The sequence below is a fragment of the Gopherus evgoodei genome, chromosome 1 (genome assembly GCF_007399415.2).
Source record: "Gopherus evgoodei ecotype Sinaloan lineage chromosome 1, rGopEvg1_v1.p, whole genome shotgun sequence".
NCBI lineage: Eukaryota > Metazoa > Chordata > Testudines > Testudinidae > Gopherus > Gopherus evgoodei.
In genome coordinates this window covers 42,919,819-42,942,286 of record NC_044322.1, presented here as the reverse complement: position 1 = coordinate 42,942,286, position 22,468 = coordinate 42,919,819, and the positions used below count along the sequence as shown (strand labels likewise).

The following is a 22,468-nucleotide window of genomic DNA, read 5'->3' as shown; positions in this document are numbered from 1 at the left end:
CAACTGTGGGCAAAACTCATAACCAGCAAGCTGCAAGTGGGGGTTAGCGCACCACTGGCTCGTCATGGGTTCAGGTCTGCTTTGAGCCTTTTGAAAACATTGCTGCATTTTTCTGAGCAACGAATATAGTCTGCCCTCCGGAGACTTGACACTGGAGAAAGTTTCTACCACCATTCCACAGATCGGACTGCTGTAGGTTTGAGTTCTCTCTCCCTGAAAACAAAACCCCTCTAGAGTTCACTGGTTTCTAATATACATACACCATTTTTAAACCCTGTCTACAGCTATAACAGAGTCCAGGCAGGAACCCAGTTACAAAACAGTTACAATTTGCAATGTACAATGGATGGGACTTCTCTATGTCTCAATAAACATGTTAAAACCCTAGATAGTCCGTGGATTTAGTGAAATTCCACGGACAAAAGTAAGTCCTGTCTACACTACATCTTTTTATTGGGTTGTAAATGGGTTGTGAGACTTGTTAATAGCTATAGAGCAGATAGGCATGATTGTGTGTATGTTGACCTGATAGTACCTAGCCTCCGCCTCTGTCTGAACTGTCAGTCATAATGGAGCCACTTTATATGTTCCCTCCATAAGATATGGTCATGTTCCAAATCCTGCTCTGATACTTGACTAGCATATATCTTTCCGTAGGTGTTATTACTCAGTCATTCTGAAGAAACAAGGAAAGGTGATGTTCCTGAGGTGTTGGCTTCATCACTTTGGAAATTTGCACTGGCTTTATATTTTTATTAAGAAGCTTCCTCACCAAATGCTTTGTGTTCTACTGGGCAAAACCTTAAATGGATTTTGACACTGTCTTCCATCTTCATCTCTGATCTCTTTATATTTTTTAGCTCCCTCCTGCGCATTGTGCTGGAACATTTTAGCTCCTACAGGCTCATCTACTTTAAAACGCTCCTTGGGTCTCATTGGTAGAGCTTTCCTCACTGGTCCCAGAACCTTAGTTCCAGAGGCTATATTCAGCAACAGGGAGAGAAGAAAAGTGTCAGATGCCTTGTTAATAGGTGATCCAGTAGTAATGGATAGACTTGGCCTATGTACCATACCCAAAATGACTGTGTGTGTGGGTGTTAAGAGGAAGGCAGAGGTGAAGAAAGAGACTTTTGTGCAGGGGCAGCTCTAGGTATTTTGCTGCCCCAAGCACAGCAGGCAGGCTGCCTTCTACGGCTTGCCTGCTGGAGGTCCCCGGTCCTGCGGATTCGGCGGCAAGCCTGCGAGAGGTATGCCAAAGCCGCAGGACTAGCGGACCCTCAGCAGGCATGCCGCCGAAGGCAACCTGCTTGCCGCCCTTGCGGCAACCAGCAGAGCGCCTCCCGTGGCTTGCCGCCCCAGGCACGCACTTGGCGTGCTGGTGCCTGGAGCTGCCCCTGCTTCTGTGTGCGCGTGCATGTGCACGCCGTGAGTGTGGATGGAAGGGAAAGGTGAAGAAGGGTGTGTGTATTTGTGAAAGGGAGAGCTAAAATGAGAATATCCATTTGTGAGGGAAGGCTGAAAAGGGAAAGAGGTTACATGGCCCTGCCAAATGCAAAAATAAAAACGGGACATTGATCTCCAACTATCCTTCACCACTAAGCGTGACAGAAAAGAATCCTTATTTCTGTAGATATTACATTGAAAAGACAAATCTAACTCAATCACAAAGGAGTAATAGCTCTCTCATACAGCAATGCAGAACTCTGAACTGATGTTACAAATGAGTGAGCTTACATTTCACACAACTGCCAAGAAGAACAAACAGAATTTTAACACAAAAGCTGCATGAACTTCAATTCTCAGAGAATTCACTGATCTCATTTCTGGCAATATGGCAACAGAAAATACCTGTAAATTTTGTAGGACAGCCAGTCTACAGACCAGTGACATTACACAGCTTAATGGGCAGCAGTGACATTTTGGGACCCACAAGTATTTGCAGGTATGAGTCAGATATTGTAGACACTTAAGTACCCTATCTGAGTGCAGTCAGGTTGTTAGAATTGCAAATGACTTAAATGACAGCTACAAAAACAAACAAAAAAACCCCAAAACCCAGCATTCATGATTAATTGTGTCCACAACATGTGGCTGCAAAGGAGGCCAGATTTTGCAACTTTTCATAATTGAGTACATTATGACTAGGGCCCTATGAAATTCACAGTCTATTCTGGTCAATTTCATGGTCATAGGATTTTTAAAATAGTCAATTTCACAGCTTCAGATGTTTACATCTGAAATTTCAGGGTGTTGTAACTGGGGGGGGTCCGAACCCAAAATGGGATTGTGTGTGTGGGAGGGGGGTCGCAGGATTGCCACCCTTACTTCTGCACTGTTGCTGGCAGGGGTGCTGCCTTCAGAGCTGAGCAGCTGGAGTACAGTGGCTACTGGCCGGGCACCCAGCTCTAAAGCCAGTGCCACTGCCAGCAGCAGTGCAGAAGTGAGGGTCTCAGGGTATGGGGAGGTCCTCACTTTGGGAGGGGGACAAGGTTGTCCTTACAGGTGGGCAACTGCCCAGGGGCTCCATGGTCCAGGGGGGCACCATGGTCCAACCCACAGCCAGCCCAAGGCTCCTTTAACTCCCAAGCACTGGGCCCGGAGCCAGGGCAGTGCTGGGACACCCCAGCAGGGCGTCCTATTGTGCACTAGTGCACCGGCTGCTGGTCCGGTGGGGTTGAGGAGTGATGTGATTGGAATAACAGAGACTTGGTGGGATAACTCACATGACTGGAGCACTGTCATGGATGGATATAAACTGTTCAGGAAGGAGAGGCAGGGCAGAAAAGGTAAGGGAGCTGCATTGTATGTAAGAGAGCAGTATGACTGCTCAGAGCTCCGGTATGAAACTGCAGAAAAACCTGAGAGTCTCTGGATTAAGTTTAGAAGTGTGAGCAATAAGGGCAATGTTGTGGTGGGAGTCTGCTATAGACCACCAGACCAGGGGAATGAGGTGGACGAGGCTTTCTTCCGGCAACTAACAAAAGTTACTAGATCGCAGGCCTGGTTCTCATGAGAGATGTCAATCACTCATACCTGCTGGGAGAGCAATACAGCGGTGTACAGACAATCCAGGAAGCGTAGGAGACAATTTCCTGGTCCAAGTGCTGGAGGAACCAACTAGGGGCAGAGCTCTTCTTGGCCTGCTGCTCACAAACCGGGAAGAATTATTAGGGGAAGCAAAAGTGGATAGGAACCTGGGAGGCAGTGACCATGAGATGGTCAAATTCAGGATCCTGACACAAGGAAGAAAGGAGAGCAGCAGAATACGGACCCTGGACTTCAGAAAAGCAGACTTTGACTCCCTCAGGGAACTGATGGGCAGGATCCCCTGGGAGAATAGCATGATAGGGAAAGGAGTCCAGGAGAGCTGGCTGTATTTTAAAAAATCCTTATTGAGGTTGCAGGAACAAACCATCCTAATGTTTAGAAAGAATAGTAAATATGGCAGGCAACCAGCTTGGCTTAACAGTGAAATCCTTGCTGATCTTAAACACAAAAAAGAAGCTTACAAGAAATGGAAGATTGGACAAATGACCAGGGAAGAGTATAAAAATATTGCTCAGGCATGCGGGAGTGAAATCAGGAAGGCCAAATCACACTTGGAGTTGCAGCTAGGAAGAGATGTTAAGACTAACAAGAAGGGTTTCTTCAGGTATGTTAGCAACAAAAAGAAAGCCAAGGAAAGTGTGGGCCCCTTACTGAATGAGGGAGGTAACCTAGTGACAGAGGATGTGGAAAAAGCTGATGTACTCAATGCTTGTTTTGCCTCTGTCTTTACGAACATGGTCAGCTCCCAGACTACTGCACTGGGCAGCACAGCATGGGGAGGAGGTGACTAGCCCTCTGTGGAGAAAGAAGTGGTTCAGGACTATTTAGAAAAGCTAGACGAGCACAAGTCCATGGGGCCAGATGCACTGCATCCGAGGGTGCTAAAGGAGTTGGCGGATGTGATTGCAGAGACATTATCTTTGAAAACTCATGGTGACCAGGGGAGGTCCCGGATGACAGGAAAAAAGCTAATGTTGTGCCCATCTTTAAAAAAGGGAAGGAGGAGAATCCGGGGAACTACAGGCCAGTCAGCCTCACTTTAGTCCCTGAAAAATCATGAAGCAGGTCCTCAAGGCATCAATTCTGAAGCACTTAGAAGAGAGGAAAGTGATCAGGAACAGTCAGCATGGATTCACCAAGGGCAAGTCATGCCTGACTAACCTAATTGCCTTCTATGTTGAGATAACTGGCTCTGCGGATGAGGGGAAAGCAGTGGGCATGTTATTCCTTAACTTTAGCAAAGCTTTTGATATAGTCTCCCACAGTATTCTTGCCAGAAAGTTAAAGAAGTATGGGCTGGATGAATAGATTATAGGGTGGATAGAAAGCTGGCTAGATCGTTGGGCTCAGCAGGTAGTGATGAACGGCTCCATGTCTAGCTGGCAGCCGGTTTCAAGCGGAGTGCTCCAAAGGTCAGTCCTGGGGGCAATTTTGTTCAATATCTTCATTAATGATCTGGAGGATGGCATGGACTGCACTCTCAGCAAGTTTGCAGGTGACACTATACTGGGAAGAGGAGTAGATATGCTGGAGGGTAGGGATAGGATACAGACATGTTTTTTGTTTTATATTTTTTGCTGCCCCAAACACAGCAGTTAGGCAGCCTTCGGCGGCACATCTGCGGGAGTTTCGCTGGTCACGTGGATTCGGTGGCATTTCTGCAGGTGATTTGCAGGTTCCGCACCTTCAGATACCCACCGCCAAATTACTGCCGAAGCCACGACACCGGCGGACCTCCTGCAAGCATGCTGCTTAAGGCTGCCTGACTGCCCCCATCACAGCAACCGGCAGGCCGCACCCTGCAGCTTGCCGCCCCAGGCATGTGCTTGCTGCGCTGGTGCCTGGACCACCCCTGGATAGAGAGGGACCTAGACAAATTAGTGGATTGGGCCAAAAGAAATCTGATGAGGTTCAGCAAGGACAAGTGCAGAGTCCTGCACTTAGGATGGAAGAATCCCATGCATTGCTACAGACTAGGGACCGAATGGCTAGGCAGCAGTTATGCAGAAAAGGATCTAGGGGTTACAGTGGACGAGAAGCCAGATATGAGTCAACAATGTGCCCTTGTTGCCAAGAAGGCTAATGGCATTTTGGGCTGTATAAGTAGGGGCATTGCCAGCAGATTGAGGGATGTGATCATTCCCATCTGTTCGACATTGGTGAGGCCTCATCTGGAGTACTGTGTCCAGTTTTGGGCCCCACGCTACAAGAAGGATGTGGAAAAATTGGAAAAAGAGTCCAGTGGAGGGCAACAAAAACGATTAGGAGGCTGGAGCACATGATGTATGAGGAGAGGCTGAGGGAACTGGGATTATTTAGTCTGCAGAAGAGAAGAATGAGGGGGGATTTGATAGCTGCTTTCAACTACCTGAAAGAGGGTTCCAAAGAGGATGGATCTAGATGGTTCTCAGTGGTAGCAGATGACAGAACAAGGAGTAATGGTCCCAAGTTGCAGTGGGGGAGGTTTAGTTTGGATATTAGGAAAAGCTTTTTCACTAGGAGGATGGTGAAGCACTGGAATGGGTTACCTAGGGAGGTAGTGGAGTCTCCTTCCTTAGGAGTTTTTAAGGTCAGGCTTGACAAAGCCCTGACTGGGATGATTTAGTTGGGGATTGGTCCTGCTTTGATCAGGGGGTTGGACTAGATGACCTCCTGAGGTCCCTTCCAACCCTGGTAGTCTATGACGGGTTGGCAACCTGCGGCACGCGTGCCAAAGATGGCACGCGAGCCGATTTTTAATGGCACGCTGCTGCCTACCGCCTGCCAGGGTCCCGGCCCCACTCAGCCCCCCTGCCCATCGCTCTCTCCTGCCGGGGCAGGAGGCAGAAGCTTGGTCCTGCCGGCAGCCAAGCTCCCCCTCACCTGCTTCTTCCCCCAGCGTGGTGCTTTCCTGCCCCTCCTCCTCTCCTTCCCTGTGTCAATCAGCTGATTGCCCTTGCGAGGGGGGAGGGGGAGAAGCGGAGCTGCAGCATGCTCGCTGCTCCGGGAAGGAGGCAGAGAAGAGGCAGGGACAGGGCCTTGGGGAAAGGGGGAGAACTGAGGCATATCCCTTCCAGGCCTCTGCTGTGAACTGCTCATAGCAGGGGCTGGGAGTGGGACCACCCCCATGAGCCGAGCACCCCAGCCCTCTGCCCTGATCCCTGAACCCCTCCCCAAACACCCAGCCCTCTGCCCTGACCCCTGCACCGCCCCCACATACCCAGCCCTCTGCCCTGACCCCTGCACCCCCTCACATACACCCAGCCCTCTGCCCTGACCCCTGCACCGCCCACAACCCCAGCCCTAACTTCTGCACCCCCCACACATACCCAGCCATTTCACACCCCATGCCCTGACTCTTGCACCCCCACACATCCCCACCCCCACCCTGAGCACCAAATGGGAGCTCCTGCACCCCTCCCCCCACATTCCCACCTGCACTGCTCGCACCAGATGGGAGCTGTCCCAGGTAAGCGCTTCACACCCAAACCTCCTGCCCCAGCCCTGAGCCTCCTTCCTCATTCTAGCTCCTGGTCAAACCCTGCACCCCAACCCCCAGCCTGCTCCTTCACCTCCAGCCCTGTGCTCAGTGCACTCCCACCCTCAGCTCAGTGCAGAGAGAGAGGAAGAGAACAGGCTAAAACCAGGGAGAAGGTAGGTACTCACTGCATGTGGGCAGGGCCAGGACCCCAGACCAGCAGCAGGCTGAGCGGGGCTGGCAGTTGGGATCCTGGCTGGCAGGAGCCAGCGGACAGAACCCCAGACCAGAAGCAGGCTGAGCCGCTCAGCCCACTGCCAATCTGGGGTCCCGGCCACTGGCCCCGCTTAACCCACTGCTGGTCTGGGGTCCCGGCCGTTGGCCCCGCTTAGCCCACTGCCGGTCTGGGGCCCCGGCTGCTGGTCCCAACTAGGTGAACGGAACCCCAGGCCGGCAGCAGGCTGAGTGGGCCAGTGGTGTAAGATCAGCATTTTTTTTATTTTAAATGAAGCTTCTTAAACATTTTGAAAACCTTGTTTACTTTACATACAACAATAGTTTAGTTATATAATATAGACATAGAGAGAGACCCTCTAAAAAACGTTAACATGTATTACTGGTATGCAAACTTAAAGTGAATAAGTGACGACTTGGCACAGCACTTCTGAAAGGTTGCCAACCCCTGGTCTATGATTCTGTGGGGAGGGATGGAACATCCTCTTCCTCTGCAGGGGCTGCTCCCGGGGCCAGTCAGACCCACCTCTGGGAACCTCCTCCCGGCTGCAGGAAGCTCTGTGGCTGCACTGCCTTCAAAGCTGGGCTCCCAGTCAGCAGCCGTGGAGCTTCCTGCAGCCAGGAAAGTTCCTGGAGGTGATCTGATCCCCATGGGAGCAACCCTGGCAGGGGAAATGGAAATCCCGTCCCTCCTCAGCCTGTCCGGAACTAGCAGCTGCTCAGTGCACTGTAGGATCCCTCCCCTACAATAGCCAGATTTCATGGGGGAGATCGGATTTCATGGCCCATGAGGCTTTTTTCATGACCATGAATTTGGTAGGGTCCTAATTATGACGCAGCACTTAAATACTATAGAGATGGGTGCTGCAGAAAACTCTCTAACGGTTAAATAGATGATCACTTCTCAGTCAGGCTCAACTATGACACTCATCACTTTGTACCCATTTCCCTCACTACTGTTTGTCTTCTCTATTTAGACTGACTTCAGTAAAGGAAAGCGTCTTCCTGTATGATTGTACAGCACCTAACATAATGGAGCTCCTTCCTGACTGGCCTTGTAGGTGCTACGACAATACAAAATATTTAATAATAACCATAAGTGTTTGTCTGTCTTTTTGATACAAAAGTCTTTCACTGCTTAGACACCATGGTGATGGTGATGCAACAAAAGTCATAAACACAAAGATAAGAGAACAATCACCTTGAAATCAGTCAAGATTAAATTAACACAAACTATCAAATTGTTTAATTCCCTTCTAGATTTCCCCTGCCTTCTAACAATTGAAGTGTACATCTCTAAGTTGTCCTTGTCAATGGCATAAGTTGTCCTTGTAAATTAAACTGTGATATTTTCCTCAGGGATACATCTGAACTTCTCAGTTCCTCTGGGCTTGAAAAGCAGCTCACTAAACTTTTTCTGCCCACTGATGTTGCTGTTCTGTTGCTCTGCACAGGATGGGAAATACACTGACGATGCTGGCTCTGATCCTGCTTCCTCTTGTCAATTAGAATATGGGGTGCTGTGGAAAAGCAGGACCACACCCACTGTACTCAGAAATCATTTGGAATCATTGATAGCTTCAAAATTCTTAGCATTTTTTTCTAATTATCTGTTTGAAATAAAATATTGTAACAAATACCTAGTGATATTTAATACAATCCATGAAGATTTAGATATGGTACATGAGCTAATACATTTTTGTCTCCAGTTTCCAGTATTTAGATAAAGAAAGTGAACAAGTAATTTTGAGGAGGCTGATAATAAGTGTCAGCAGAGTCAGGATGAGCTCTACCCTGACATCTGGTGGTGAATTATGGGGAGCGTGGAAAGGAATTTTAGGTATTTGCATTGGCACACCCACCTTACCTAGCATAGCCCATGGCAGCCTGGGATGGTTATTTTGATAGCTCTGAGATCCCCAATTTCTTTGTTACTGGGGCAGGAGGAATAAAGTGTTGTCACCCTGATTATGTGAATGAGGAACTATGAGACTGCTTTATGACAGAGATGTCTCAATATCAATTAAGCAGCACTTGCTAGACAAGGGACATGGGTGCCAAAACCCATTGAAATGAGAGAGATTGGGGACTAGTGTGTGTACCTGATGGTATGGGCCCCTTTTGAGGGCCTAGAACACCAACTGCACATCCTCCTCTCTCCACTGTTAAAGAGTAGAGCTAATTTTGATTCCATTAGGAGTCTATCTAGAGGCCGCTGAGCTGAATTCACGTTGGGCCAATGGTACACCAGCACCGGGGCTCCCCTACTACAAGCTGAAATCACTAAAAGAGCTAAGCTTACTGAGCTGAGATCACTGAGTGCTGTGTTAACTAGTGGGGGAGCCTGAAGATCTATCGCTAAGTGGCTGGCAGAGCAGAGCAGTTTGCAGCATGTTGGAGAAGCCCATGGAACAGTGAGCGGAGTGGCTCACGGGTCGGCTGGAGGAGCGGCACAGCTGGTGTGGTGGAGCTGGTCGTGGTGAAGGCTGCAGCAGAACTCCACGGAGAGGCAGAGCAGTTGGCCCTGGCCCATGTAAGGTGCCCCTTAACACCCTGTGTGTGCCTACCCCATTTCCACCCAGGCTGGGGGGGTAAAACTCTGCATAAACTTTTTAACTCTGAGGTGGCACTGACCAGAGACTTTTGGGTTGTTGGACTTTGGGGTGATTGGACTTAAGACCCTAAGGAGGAAAGGACATTGCCAAACGTACTTGGAGGTGGGTTTTTGCTTATGGTTTGTGTTATAATCCTGTTTGTGGTGTTTCTCCAACGTGATGCTGCATTGTTTCCCTCCTTTATTAAAAGAATTTTGCTACACTCAGACTCCATGCTTGTGAGTGGGGAAGTATTGCCTCCTAGAGGCGCCGGGGGGGTGGTATGTAATTGTCCCAGGTCACTGGGTGGGGGCTCGAGCCGGTTTTGCACTGTGTTATTGAAACAGAACCCCTGGATACTAAACCCGGCCCTTGTTGCTGCTAGCTCAGAGAGGTAGAAGGGTTACATAAACAAATTGGACAATGTTAGCTACCACAGTGATAGGCATGTTAGAAATAACTAAAATAGAGACAAGGGCTCTAATTCTTCAGTCACATTCATGTGGGTAGACTCCTGTGTCTGTGCAAAGTCCTCCACAGATCAAATTGCAGGATCAGATTTATAGTGATAGATCAGATGGAGGTCCAGAAATGTTGAACTCTTAAAAAACACTCGCAGAATAGCTTTGGAGAAATCCAGATCCAGATATTGATCCAAACTCTGAAGCTCAGATCCATTGCTAAAACAAACCAGATAATCCCTCCTTCTGTGGCAGCAACTGGGGTTTATGTGGCAGCCAAAAAACAATAGTGGGGGTTGAGGGAGGTGTATCTGAATAGTACAATAGAAGAAAAATAACCTTTTTATACTATGAATAGCAATTTGCCACAGCACATTGTCTAACTAATTTCAATAGTTTGGTAAATTTTCAGAATGCTGTTGTAGAAAATGACTCTATTTGCAGTACAATTTTCCTTTCTCATTATTTATTTTATTTTATTATTTTTGTTTAAAGAAAGCAAAGGGCCACTGAAAAAACTTAGACTTCACTTAGATTTTGATTTAGGCCCAAATTTTCAAAAGTGACTGATGATTTTAAGGTGCCATCATTTTGAGGCGCCCCACCTGAGACACCCTAAAAGGACCAAATCATCTGAGGGGCAGTGCTCAGCCCTTTATGCAAATCAGGGCTCTTTAAGCTGTCTCAAACTGGGTACCCAAAAATTAAGGCATTGAAAATGATTAGTCATTTTTGGAAACGTAAGCCTCTGTAAAACCCATCACCTTTCAAAACCAATAGAAATGTTTCTGTGATTTCTTTTACAATTCTAACGGAAACAATTGTTTTTAACCAGCTCTCTCTCTGCCATGGTGCCACAGCTGCAATCAGCGAGGTGCTTAAACTGGAGCCCCCTTGGTATAAATAAGAGGGGGCTGCTGGCCTGCAGGCTGCCTTCGCCGGCTTGCCTGCGGAGGGTCTGCTGGTCCCGCGACTTCAGAAGACCTCCCACAGGCAAGCCGCCGAAGGCAGCCTGCCTGCCGGCTTGAGGCGGCAAAATTCCTAGAGCCGCCCCTGCTAGCCTGGCTTTCTTCATGAAGATGCCTCTCCCTTTAGAACTCACTCCTTGACTCCACATGATCCAAAACAGCTTGAATGCTTATCTTTTAACCCTGGCATCTGAAGAAGGGAAGGAGTTCCGAGGCTAGTGGCTGGGAAGGGAAGATTGGTTTTAACCTTTTACTTGCTCGGTTTTGTTGGCTGGGGGATCACATGAGATGGAACTGCTGCAGTTTATTTACAATGATGGGAATCTTGATGTGTGTGTTTTAAGTGATGTCAGCGGTGACTAAAGTGAATGGACAGATGCTCTTTTGTTTATTAATTTAAAGTTATAAAACATAATGTTCTCCTTGAACTCTTCTTAACCCAAATACGGTAGCACGGAGAAGCTGAAAGTGAAACTAACTTCAGTGATTTTAAAGGTCTGAAAAGTCAAAGGGCCTGATCTAAAGCCCACTGAAGTCAATGGGCTCATGATTTCAATAGGGTTTCTCTCAGGCCCAAAGGGACAGGTTTACGGCACCTATCTGCCTCTTTAGTGCCCAAATACATGTATAAATCTGGCCCAAAGAGCATAGTTAGTAAGAAGTACTCAGGATTTTTAAAAAAGATTTTAGCTGTAAAGAATCTAAGAATTTCTTGGTAACACTAGTATAGAAATGTATTTGTTTACAACATTAATTTTTAAGTTGACAGTGTTGCTATAGCTCTCTGAAGGTTATTTCTAAACATCATCATCTTTCCCAGTTATCTAGAGAAATAACCTAGGAAATGTGACACTTCTGTACATCAGTGACCTTAGATATCAAGTGGTACTGTTACTGTTGGTGATTGTATTACATGGGGGTTTTGATACTATATTTGTTTTCTTTTTTTTTAAATGTAAAAACAAAGATTTTTTAAAATGTTCCTTGTACCCTTAAACACTGAACAGCAATGACTCTGTTTTGGAAGACAGATGGTTTTACTTTACTACCAGGGAGAACATAAGACTGTTCACTTCATGCGTTGCTATGATGAAACCTCCTGCACTCTGATAAAGAAAATGAACCCCAAGCCCTGGAGCCAGGCCTTGATTAAGCTAATAATTACATCAAGACCATAGGCCTCAATCATACTAACATATAGTATACTAACATATAGAAAATAAGAAAATAATCATTACTAACACGCCTGAGGCTAACTCTCTGATTTTATTATATACAAACTATGAATAATGCTGCTAAAAAGAGGAAGTAACCAGCCCAACACTTCCAGAATGTACTTACAGCTTCTAGTTTATTATAGTTCATTATTATAGTTCATTAAGTTGCTTATGCATAAAGTATAACTCCTGATCATTTGACCAAAGGTACACCAATAGGTATTTTGGGGTACAAGTTCCTCAAAAGGCTTAAGTAACGCGTAATAGCTTAACCGCAAGTAGGAGAAAAACACCAGGTGTCAATGACCTAACACTTACAAAACTTTCTATGAGGAAGTAAAAAGAACAGGCTTGCAATTTAGCTTTCTTATGATATATAGAAATATTAATAGCAATTGTTTTTAGCAGATGTTTAGAAGATGTCATGTATTAGCCAAATAAGGTAATGACGGATGTATAAGCTCATATGATAATTTGCGGTTTTAAACTTTAAAAGCACAGGTATCACTGCTGTAAGGCAGAGCGACTTACCCCTTGTTAGGGGACTTGTCGTCTCTCCGTGCGTACGCATGTATTCTCTGATTAATCAATAAAGGAGCCTCAGGCTGTCTGATCAACTCAACACAGTGGTGGTCATTTTCCACGACAACTCGTTGCCTGATTAATGAGACTTGGACACAATCGATCGTCTTTTAACAATAGTGGGTCTCAGATGTTTGTCTATTAACAAGAGCTGCAAATTCTACAAGTTTAAATCTTCCCTCAAAAGAGTGCTCTTGCGGTTTATAAATACCTGGTGAATGGAGCTTGGTGGCTGATACTGCTAATCTCTTAGGGGATGACACAGTGGATTTATTTGCATCTTGATCTTTTTGTACTTCTTTCTTCAAACCTGCTTTAAAAAAGAAACCCAATCATTACTTGATTTGCCGTCACACAGAAGCATGCCTCGAAAAAGTGTAACAGCATGGCAAAACACAAATATTTTTTCAATATTACTTTTGGGCCAGTTATTGAAAGCTTTGCATATGCCTTTGCATGTGGACAATCACATATGCCTATTGCATAAATGAAGATATCATGATGCTGTGTGCCAACTGGGTATTTCAGTGAGCACATGGCCAGTTAGACACTTAACTGACCGTGCGCTTCTGCAAATATGGAACTCTGCACATGCAAATAGGGCTGAAATTCAACACACTAATGAGGGCCAGCACAATGCCATACACACTATGCAAATCCTCTGGCCTTCTGCAAGCGGTGTTCATCACTCATGCACACATACATCCTTAAAAAATCTGGCATCTGATGTCTATTCTCGTTTACAGCACCATGTTCTTTGTAAGATGCTTTACCTGTTCTTTCCAACAGGCATTTACTTTCTGAGTCCTGACAGGGTGAATACACTGTTGTCTCACTCATCTAGCTGGGCGCCTTGGTGCACAGTGGAGCTCTCTCCTGAAAGCTCAAGGCCATCTCTAAACTAAAGTTTCCCTTGTTATTGATCAGACTACCCGGAAAAAATTCCAAATACAAACACAGGTTTGCAATAAAGAGCCTCTGATCAAAGTATGAGTTGGGCCCTGCTATGGAATGCACTGTTATGCCATGTGAACTGCACAAAATGAGCTCCAAAGTGGAGCTAAGAGCAAAGCCAGTATCATGATCAGTGGAACTGGAATCAGAGAGCTCATGTTGCCTGGAGGGATTGTTATTGAGGGGCACCAGTGGAACTGGGAACACGGGGCAGTTAGGGTGGAAGCAACTCATCCATAGGTACACAGAGTCCCCAGGGTTTAATAAAGTTTCATTTGTTCAGTTTAAACTGCATTCAGCATCACGCTTTGTGAGTGAAACATGGCGGCAGCATCTGAGCTGAGAGTTCTCTGCAGTGCAGCAGCTGGCAGCATGAGCCAGGGAACTGTGTCTGAAGGCTCCTGGAGCCCTGGATTTTGCAGACACAAACCTAGCCCAGGGATGGACCCAGTCGATGGAGGAGTTTAAGTGGTACATGAATTTGGCAATGCATGAGGACACCAGCACAAAAGTAAAACTGTTACCTTACCTTACTGGGTACCAAGGGAGAAAGATCTGCAGCTTGCCACTGCCTCAAGCATCACTGAACTCCTTGGAGCCCTGGGGAATGAGTACTTCCCAAAGCAGAACAAAACCATGGAGTGGCACAGGTTTTTCACTGGCGACCAATACAAAATGGAGGGGATAATCCCCCCCCCCCATGCTGCAGCCTTACACACACTAGCTGCTACATGCAGTTTTGGGACTTGACAGACTCCTTGATTTGGGACTCCCTGATTTGGGACAGGACAGTTTGTGGTGCTTGGGATCACCATGTGCAGGAGTAGCTGCTCCAGGAAGGCGACCTCACATTAGGTGCTTAGCCATGGGGTGTGCAGCGGATGCCCTAAGAGAAAGGATGAAAGCCTGAGGAGGCACAACATCCCCAGAAATACAGGCAGTGAGACAACAACAAGAAGGGAGAGCAGGTGGCCAGGGCTCCATACCTATAGTGATCTGCATGTACTGTGGGAGATGACATGAGCAGGTAAAGGAGAGGTGCCCTGCACTAGGACAGCATTGGAAGGGACATGGCAAGTTGAACCACTTTAATAGTTTGTGCAAGAACAGAGGAAAGTCCCAGAAGGATTCAGTCAGATCTGTACACGAGGGGGATGGCATGTCAGATGTCAGCTTCATTCTCCTTGAGTCCAAGAGCATACCAGATTCAGGCTGTCATGACAGGAAAGCAACAGGAGACAATACCAACCTCCGTGCGTGCAACAATGTTAACAGGGAAACGTCCCATGCAATTTCAGCTGGACAGTAGGGCCTCCTGCAATGTGATTCCTCAGGATGAATTGGGCTCAAACACTCCTATATCATGAGCAGGTGCACTCAAATAATGTACAATGAGAGCATAATGCAGCCCACAGGAAATTGTGATTGCCTAGTAACTACTCCCAAAAAATACAGACCACACCAACTGCAATTTGTGGTGGTGGATGGTAAGCACTACTGACCCCCCTTGGAGAATACAGCCATACAAGACATGGATCTGATATGGGCGCAGCATCAGAATTGTATAGCTGCAGTGCAAGAAGAAAAAGGGGGAGTCCATGGATAATGAAGACCCCTTTAAAAGCACAGGGGATGTTTTCAAAGGCAACATGTGCCTTTGTTGGTGTCATTAGGCATACATCTAGGTAGCTCGGGAGGGTGGACGATCACGAGTGCCGATGAAGCCCTCCTGCTCAGGCCTCAATGAACCATTGTTCCTCCATGTTAAACACTTTGTGTAACCTAGTGTAACCTAATGTACTAATAGCTGCAAAAATGTAGTGTTAGCAGTTAGTTTTCGGTTGTAACAGCCAGTTCTCTGCTGTAATACATTGAAGCTAGGCTAAAGCACGCTCAAGGCCGTTTTAAGATACTGTATACATGTCTCAGCAGCGGAGGGGGGGAGGAAGGGGGAAGACAAAAGATTGAGTGAGAAAAGATACTGTAGCTGGATGGGAAAGGAGGGGGGAGTGAGAGATCAGCTAGTCAGCAAGAAAAAGTTCTCAGAAAGCAACTGGGATATAAAAGGAAGAAACTGCTTGGTTTGGTGTGCAGGATTTGAGATTGTTATTTCTCCCTTACACCTTATTTGAGCTCAAATAAACTTGTGTTTTGCTTCTCCTCCCTGGTGTGTTCATTGGCGCTATGCTCTCTGGGCAACGGACCCCACTGTTGCTTGCCTCGGGCACCCTGTGCCAGCAACACCTTGAAGGAAAGCTGTGACTGGAAGTAGACTTCATAGAGGAACCTCTGCTTACCACCATGGAAAATTCCAGTGACACTACATAATCCAATACACAAGAAGTTTGAAAGTCTGCAGGGCAGGGGTATCGTAGCACCTGTAGAGGCCAGTAGGGCCTGGGTAAGCAGCATGGTGGTGGTAAAGGAGCCATCAAGAAAATTATGCATCTGCATAGACCCGAACCCTCTGAACTAAGCATTGAAAAGATGCCACTATCCACAGCCCACAACTGATGACATCTTACCAGAACTTTCCAGAGCCAGAGTTTTTATGATCTGTGATGTGAGGGAATGGGTTTCAGTACGTCAGCCTGGATTAACAGTCCACCATGCTTACAGCCTTTGCAACACCATTTGGTTGCTACAGATGGCTGCAAATGCTGCTGGGCATATGCCCAACACCAGAGGTACACCAGAGAAGACTCGCCCAAGGATTGGCTGAGGTGAAAGTAATTGCAGATGATATTCTCATTATAGGTGAAGGGAGCAATGATACAGAAGCTGAACGAGACCATGACAGAAAACTACAAGCTTTTCTACAGTGATGTAGGGACAAGAACATGTAACTCAACCTAGGAAAAAAAACACAACTGAAACAGTATCCAGTGACACACACTGGACATCTGCTCACTGCAGAGGGACTGAAAGCAGATCCCAATAAGATCAAGGCAGTCGGAGACATGCCAACTCCAGCAGATGTGAAAGAGATACAGTGCTTCATAAGAATGATACATTTTATGTCCAAGTTCTGTCCACAACTGGCTGCAGCAACAGAACCCATACGTCAGCTCACAAGGCAGGATGTTGAATAGGACTGGACAGGTCCCCACAGCCAGTCTATGAGGATATTGGCCTCTCTTACTTCAGACAGTGCTGGCAGTATCCCAGCCCATCCTAGAGTCCTCTGGGTCTCTAGTACAAATCTCAATCTCTTTCCCTGTCTTAGCCCAGGGGATCTGTGTTCTCCTTTCGGCACAAGCAGAGGCTCTGTTGGCTGTCAGCCATCTCCTTGGGAGCTGGGGAGCTCAACTGCCTGTTCCCTTCCCATGCTGGTTCATGGTTTGTTTCCTTCCCATGCTGATGCAGGGTTTGTTTAATTCATCACAAGCCGGTCTCATATGCCAATAGAGCCTTGTCAGAAACTGAACAGGGGTACACCTAAATGGAAAAAGAGCTTCTGGGTGTTGTGTTTGGAGTGGAGTGATTCTATCAATACACCTATGGCCACTCAATAACAGTGCTGCAATAAGACCACAACCCCCTAGACTCAGTTATGGCAAAGCCTCTTCTTATGACTCACATGTTGATGCATCCCAGCGCTACCAGTTAGAGAATAGATATTATCCAGGATGATTACTGGTGTTAGCTGACACCCTTAGCAGGACATATATACCCAGCATCAGCTAGATGGGGGAAAGGGATAAGGATACAGTCCAGCATATTAATGGATTCAATCTCCTAGTTTCAGCAACAAAGCTGATGGAAATCAAAGAGGCTACGGCCATCCGACTAAGTCAATCAAGACAGTGATACCAGCAGAGAAACCAGAAGGCAAAAGGAGGAGAGTGCGCAGGATGGAATCATATTTAGAGGACAGAGAGCTGTTGTTCCTGACTCATTACATAAGCATGTCATGCAAAAAAAAAACCTGCCTCACAGCTGGGCATTGACAGGTTCTTAGATGGGCTCAAGGTAGTGTTTGCTGGCCTGGAATGAATACACAATTCCACTCCTTGACAGAAGAGTATGACATCTGCCAGCCGTGTCATAGGCACCAGCAGAAAGAGACTCTTACCACATGAACTGCCCACTCAAACATGGGAAAAGATGGGAACATGAAAAATCATGAAAAAGCTGTACTTAATGATCGTGGGCTACTATTAAAAGGTTTTGGAGGTCCATGTCCTGCCTGATACAAGAAGCAAGTCAGTGACTGGCAAACTGAAGGCCCAATTTGTGAGATATGGCATTCCAGACACTGTACTCACCAAAAATGGAGCCCAGTTTGCCTCAGAAGAATTCATGGATTTTGCATGCAAATGCAAGTTTGTCCACCATGCCTCCTCCACAGCATACTCCAAAAGTATTGATAAAGTGGAATCAGCTGTGAAAACAGCTAAGAGAAGGTTACTCAAAGCTGTTTCTTCTGGTTCTGACCCCTTGTTAGCATTCTTGGACCACAGGAATATCCCATTCCAGGGGTGCCAAACCAGTCCAGCACAGGCACAGATGGGACAAAGCGACAGAGGATCAAAAAACCCTGCTAACCAATGAAGGGACACGTGTTGCAGCCAGAAGGATGGTGATACTGCTAAGAGGAGATGGCCAACAATCAGAGAAAGCAGGCACTAGAGTACAAGGGTCAGCCAAGGACATACTGGCCCTTGAGCCAGGCACTCCTGTGAGGATCCAGCAATTAGTGAGACACCAGAAGGAGTGAACTAAAGGAGTTGTGAGGGGCACAGTGACACCCAGATCATACAAGTTGACTATGCAAGGGGGACAAGTGATCCAAAGGAAAAGGAGGCACTTGTGAGTCTGCAGACACAACACCCAGAGAGTGCCTGTGGAGATACTAAGATTGTCACAGAATAGACACACAGAGACCCAGCAAGTGGCCAGCCCCACATGGAGGGAGGAGATGCCAGAGAGAGTTTGGTAGACTCGGAGACAGGTGACAGGGAGATAGGGATAGGTCGATCCCAGTGTGGTTGCCTGTTGAGGAGACTAAACTATCTCAAAGACTGTAATCAGCTGAGTCTGTGGTAAAGATGAGACTCCAACATGACTACCTGCCTGCAACCTCTGGCTGAAGATACACAGGGGCAGGAGTCTGGGTGTGTATTTTGTTTTTATGTTTATATTAAAATTTTTGTAAAATAGGGAAGATGTATCCTGATCAGTGGAGCTGGAAGGCCAATGTTCCCTGGAGGGACTGTTACTGAGGTAACACCAGTGGAAGAAGGAAGGCAGGGAGTTAGGCTGGAAGTAACTCAGCCACATGGACAGAGCAGTGCATGGGATCTAATACCGTTTTATGTGTTTGATTTAAACTACATTCAGATTCACACTTTGTGATGAAACAGAGCTGAACCTATTAGGCAGACTCCTCTGTGCCCAGCATAGTTCCTCAGCAAATTTGAAGATCTCCATGTCTGCCAGGGAATGGGAAGGGTGGTGGAAGGAGGAAAAGGCTTCCCTCAGAATAGCTGATGCCATGATAGCAAGTGTAAATTAATGCCAACCAAATCAGTGCAAGATGTGATCCGGCAGCTCCAGGTGCCAAAGGGATCCATGCCATTATCTTTGCTGCCCACGAGGCTGAACCAGCATATGGTTCTAGTGCACTGGCAGCCCAGCATGTGCCCACTCACCAACCCAACACTGGCTCTGCAGGTTCCATGCCACTCATCTAAAACATACCCCTCCCCGTGCAGCCACTCACCCTGCCCCTCCACTGACAGTGATGCATTGGGAATTTCATTGGTTGTGAAGCCATGGGAACTCTGTATTAGCTTCCCCCCTTCCATCAATTTATGAGGAGGAAGTAACGTGACCTTTATTATTTCCTCCTACAACTTGCAGTTTTTCAACAGCTGGTTGTTAAAAGCTCTTCAGTCTTCTAGGCTTGCCAGTCAGAAAGGGCAGATCAGAGGTCGGAAACCTTTCAGAAGTGGGGGCCGAGTCTTCATTTATTCACTCTAATTTAAGGTTTCGCGTGCCAGTAATACATTGTAACGTTTTCAGAAGGTCTCTTTCTATAAGTCTATAATATATAACTAAACTATTGTTCTATGTAAAATAAATGAGGTTTTAAAAATGTTTACAAAGCTTCATTTAAAATTAAATTAAAATGCAGAGGGCCCCAGACCGGTGGCTAGGATCCGGGCAGTGTGAGTGCCACTGAAAATCAGCTCGCATGCCGCCTTCAGCACCTGTGCCATAGGTTGCCTATCCCTGGGGTAGATCTTGTATCCAGGAACTGCTTTCCCTCTTGGAAGCTTATGTGATCACCGAAGCCTAGAGTTATCGCCTTTGCTCACCGTGATTATTTCATTCACAAAGCATAAAGCCGAATGCATTTTAAGTTGAATCAGTAAAATGTTATTGACCACTGTGTGCTGCCTTGTCCATATGGCTGAGTTGCTTCCAGCCTAATGCCCTGTGTTTCCTGTTCTGCTGGTGTCCCCTCAATAATAGTCCCTCCAGGGAAGATGGGCCGTCCATCTCCAGTTCCACCAATCCCTATACAGTACAGTGAAAAATCACCCTGAGCACAGTCATGTGCAGACATTGCTCTCCCGCTTTCCCTGCCATGTGACACTCACAGACACAAAATATTGTACTCAATGATAGAAAGCTCTTTATGTGCATAAGTTATGAAGAATGAGGAAACAAAAGCTAAAAGCCAACCATTCAAATACATTTCCCATTCATTTGCCTTTTTTATTCTTAGTACTTGCAATTTTTTAAAATTGTAGTTCTCAGACTGTATAACAGCTATTGGAAATACAATGCAAACAAAGGGAACACAAAAATGATTTCTGATAGAGGATAAATGATGTTCACATTATAAACTTCCACATTTTTTCATGTGTACATTCATATGTCTGTTAGAGAAATGACAAATAGAACAATTATATTGTGCTGTGTACCCTGCAGGATATCTGAAGCAGAAAAACAAAGCCACTGTTGGTACAATTTAAAAACATTTTGTAATTATCAGTTTCAGTGACTAGTCCCACATCTGAGACCCTATTCCATTTTGCTTCATGCAAGTCTGTGTGCTGCACATGGGGAGAGGACAGTAGAGTTTGGTAATCTTATATTAGGATTAAAATCCTGCAGGTAAATTCTTGTCGTCTTAACATAGTTTTCATAATATTCAAAGCTGTAGTTAGAGTTACAAGTTGGGTCCCACGACATGCCCTGTTTTTTGACACACCACCTGCCCTTCTCCACATTTTAAGAGCTGCATGAAGTGAACTACACACAAGAGGACATTTGCAGTGCACAGGCAGTTTATTAGTCTTACAATATCAGGAACTATGCTGCATATTCTTTAGTGCCACATTCTGGCACTTTGTAAATTAACCATTTACGTACAGACAGACATCTCTCTTTATAGAGCACTCCTGTCACAGCAAACACAGAGACTGAGCTACATTCTCCTCTTAGTTATTTCAGTGTAATTTTGAAGTTAAAACAGTGAAATTATTCCAGATTAACAGTATGATAACTCAGAATAGAACAGTTGCCTTATGTGACACAATTGCAGCTGCTCTGTAATAATTTATGAATATTGTATGTTGGACTTGTTATTGGATTGTTTTCTGTATGACTATATTGGTTTAATACAACAAGAGTCTGTCTGGAAAAATAGGAAGGAAAAAATATCTCAGGATAACTACTCCTTAGCAAACACTTAAGCTTTGTTAAGGGACAATGTCAGAATGTTTCGTTTTTTGTCAAGACTTTTTTGCCTCCACCTTCAGCAACCCTGCAAAACTGATTTTGATCAGAACAAGAAAAGGTCCACAAAACACCACCACTCTGGCAATGTTAAAAGGGACCCTTTTAAGAGGGAAGTGGGAGGTTGTTTGGGGGAACTGGACTGAAACATGGGACCCCCTAGATGTGTTTGAAGAAGTTAGGCCTGCCTAGGTTACCATCAGGGTTGGCAAACCTTTAAGTAAGATGGACGTGTGTACACAGTTTATTGTCTTAAAATCCTTTTTCTCTCTAATGGCTTGTTCCTCTTGTTAAAACAAGCAATACCTTTGATATAATAAAGCTGTCTCATCTCTGCATACTGCTGCTCACACATTCCCAAAAGGAAGAACTGCAGGTGACCAAACTCAGTCAAATTTGCTGGGTAAGAAAGGTTGACACACATGATACTGGAGTCCAGGGCCCAAACTAAGAGTGGGAGAACTGCAAAATTCCACCTCAGGTCAGGAAAAGGCATGAGGGTTGCTGCATGGGGGTGCCCGTAGAGAGACCAGAAAAAAGATGAGGCACAATTAGCCCCAAACCAGGACACCTAGGATAATATATTCTTTTGTTTGTTTCCAGACGGAGGCAGTGGGAAGAATACTTTTAGACTAGGTTCTTGTTAGAGTTTTTTTCGCAGAGTTTGAAGGACATGGTGAATCTCTTTTAGAGTTATAGGTAAGTAAACGCCTCACATGTTAATAGATTTTTTGTTTTTACCTGATACCCATGGATGCGACTCTCAGTCAAAGGGCTTGTCTTCACATCGCTCAAAGTTGTGAAAAATCCACGCCCTGGAGAGACATAGTTATGTCGATCTAACCCTTGATATAGACAACACTAGGTCGATGGAAGAGTTCTTCTGTCAACCTAGCTACTGCCTCTCGTGGAGATGAATTAACTACAGCAACAGGAGAACCCCTCCTATTGATGCTGTGAGTATCTACACTGAAGCACTACAGCAATGTAACTGCAGCCTTTCTAGTGAAGACATAGCCTAACATAAACCGAAACAGCTAGTAGGATGGCACATAAAGAGAAGAACTAATATCCTCTGAGAGTCGCACCATTCTGAGAAGTTCAGATAAGCTCTAATCACCTCAACATTCAGCACTGGAAGGTAAAGGCCTATCAGTGAATCTCCATGTGACCCCAGTCCTGGGAACGAGGACAGTCCCCC

General features: G+C 46.0%; 1 protein-coding gene across 3 annotated transcripts in view; it reads right to left on the bottom strand.

The window, feature by feature from the left end:
• Window positions 1–22,468, bottom strand: part of MTUS2 (microtubule associated scaffold protein 2) — a 514,325-nt gene that overhangs the window by 103,680 nt on the left and 388,177 nt on the right. For 2 of the 3 annotated variants that reach the window (XM_030562772.1, XM_030562789.1), the window contains one exon: window positions 12,773–12,874. In XM_030562772.1, coding sequence (XP_030418632.1) covers window positions 12,773–12,874 — 102 coding nt within the window. The remainder of the gene's footprint in view (window positions 1–12,772; window positions 12,875–22,468) is intronic. The other variant, XM_030562780.1, reaches the window with a different exon arrangement.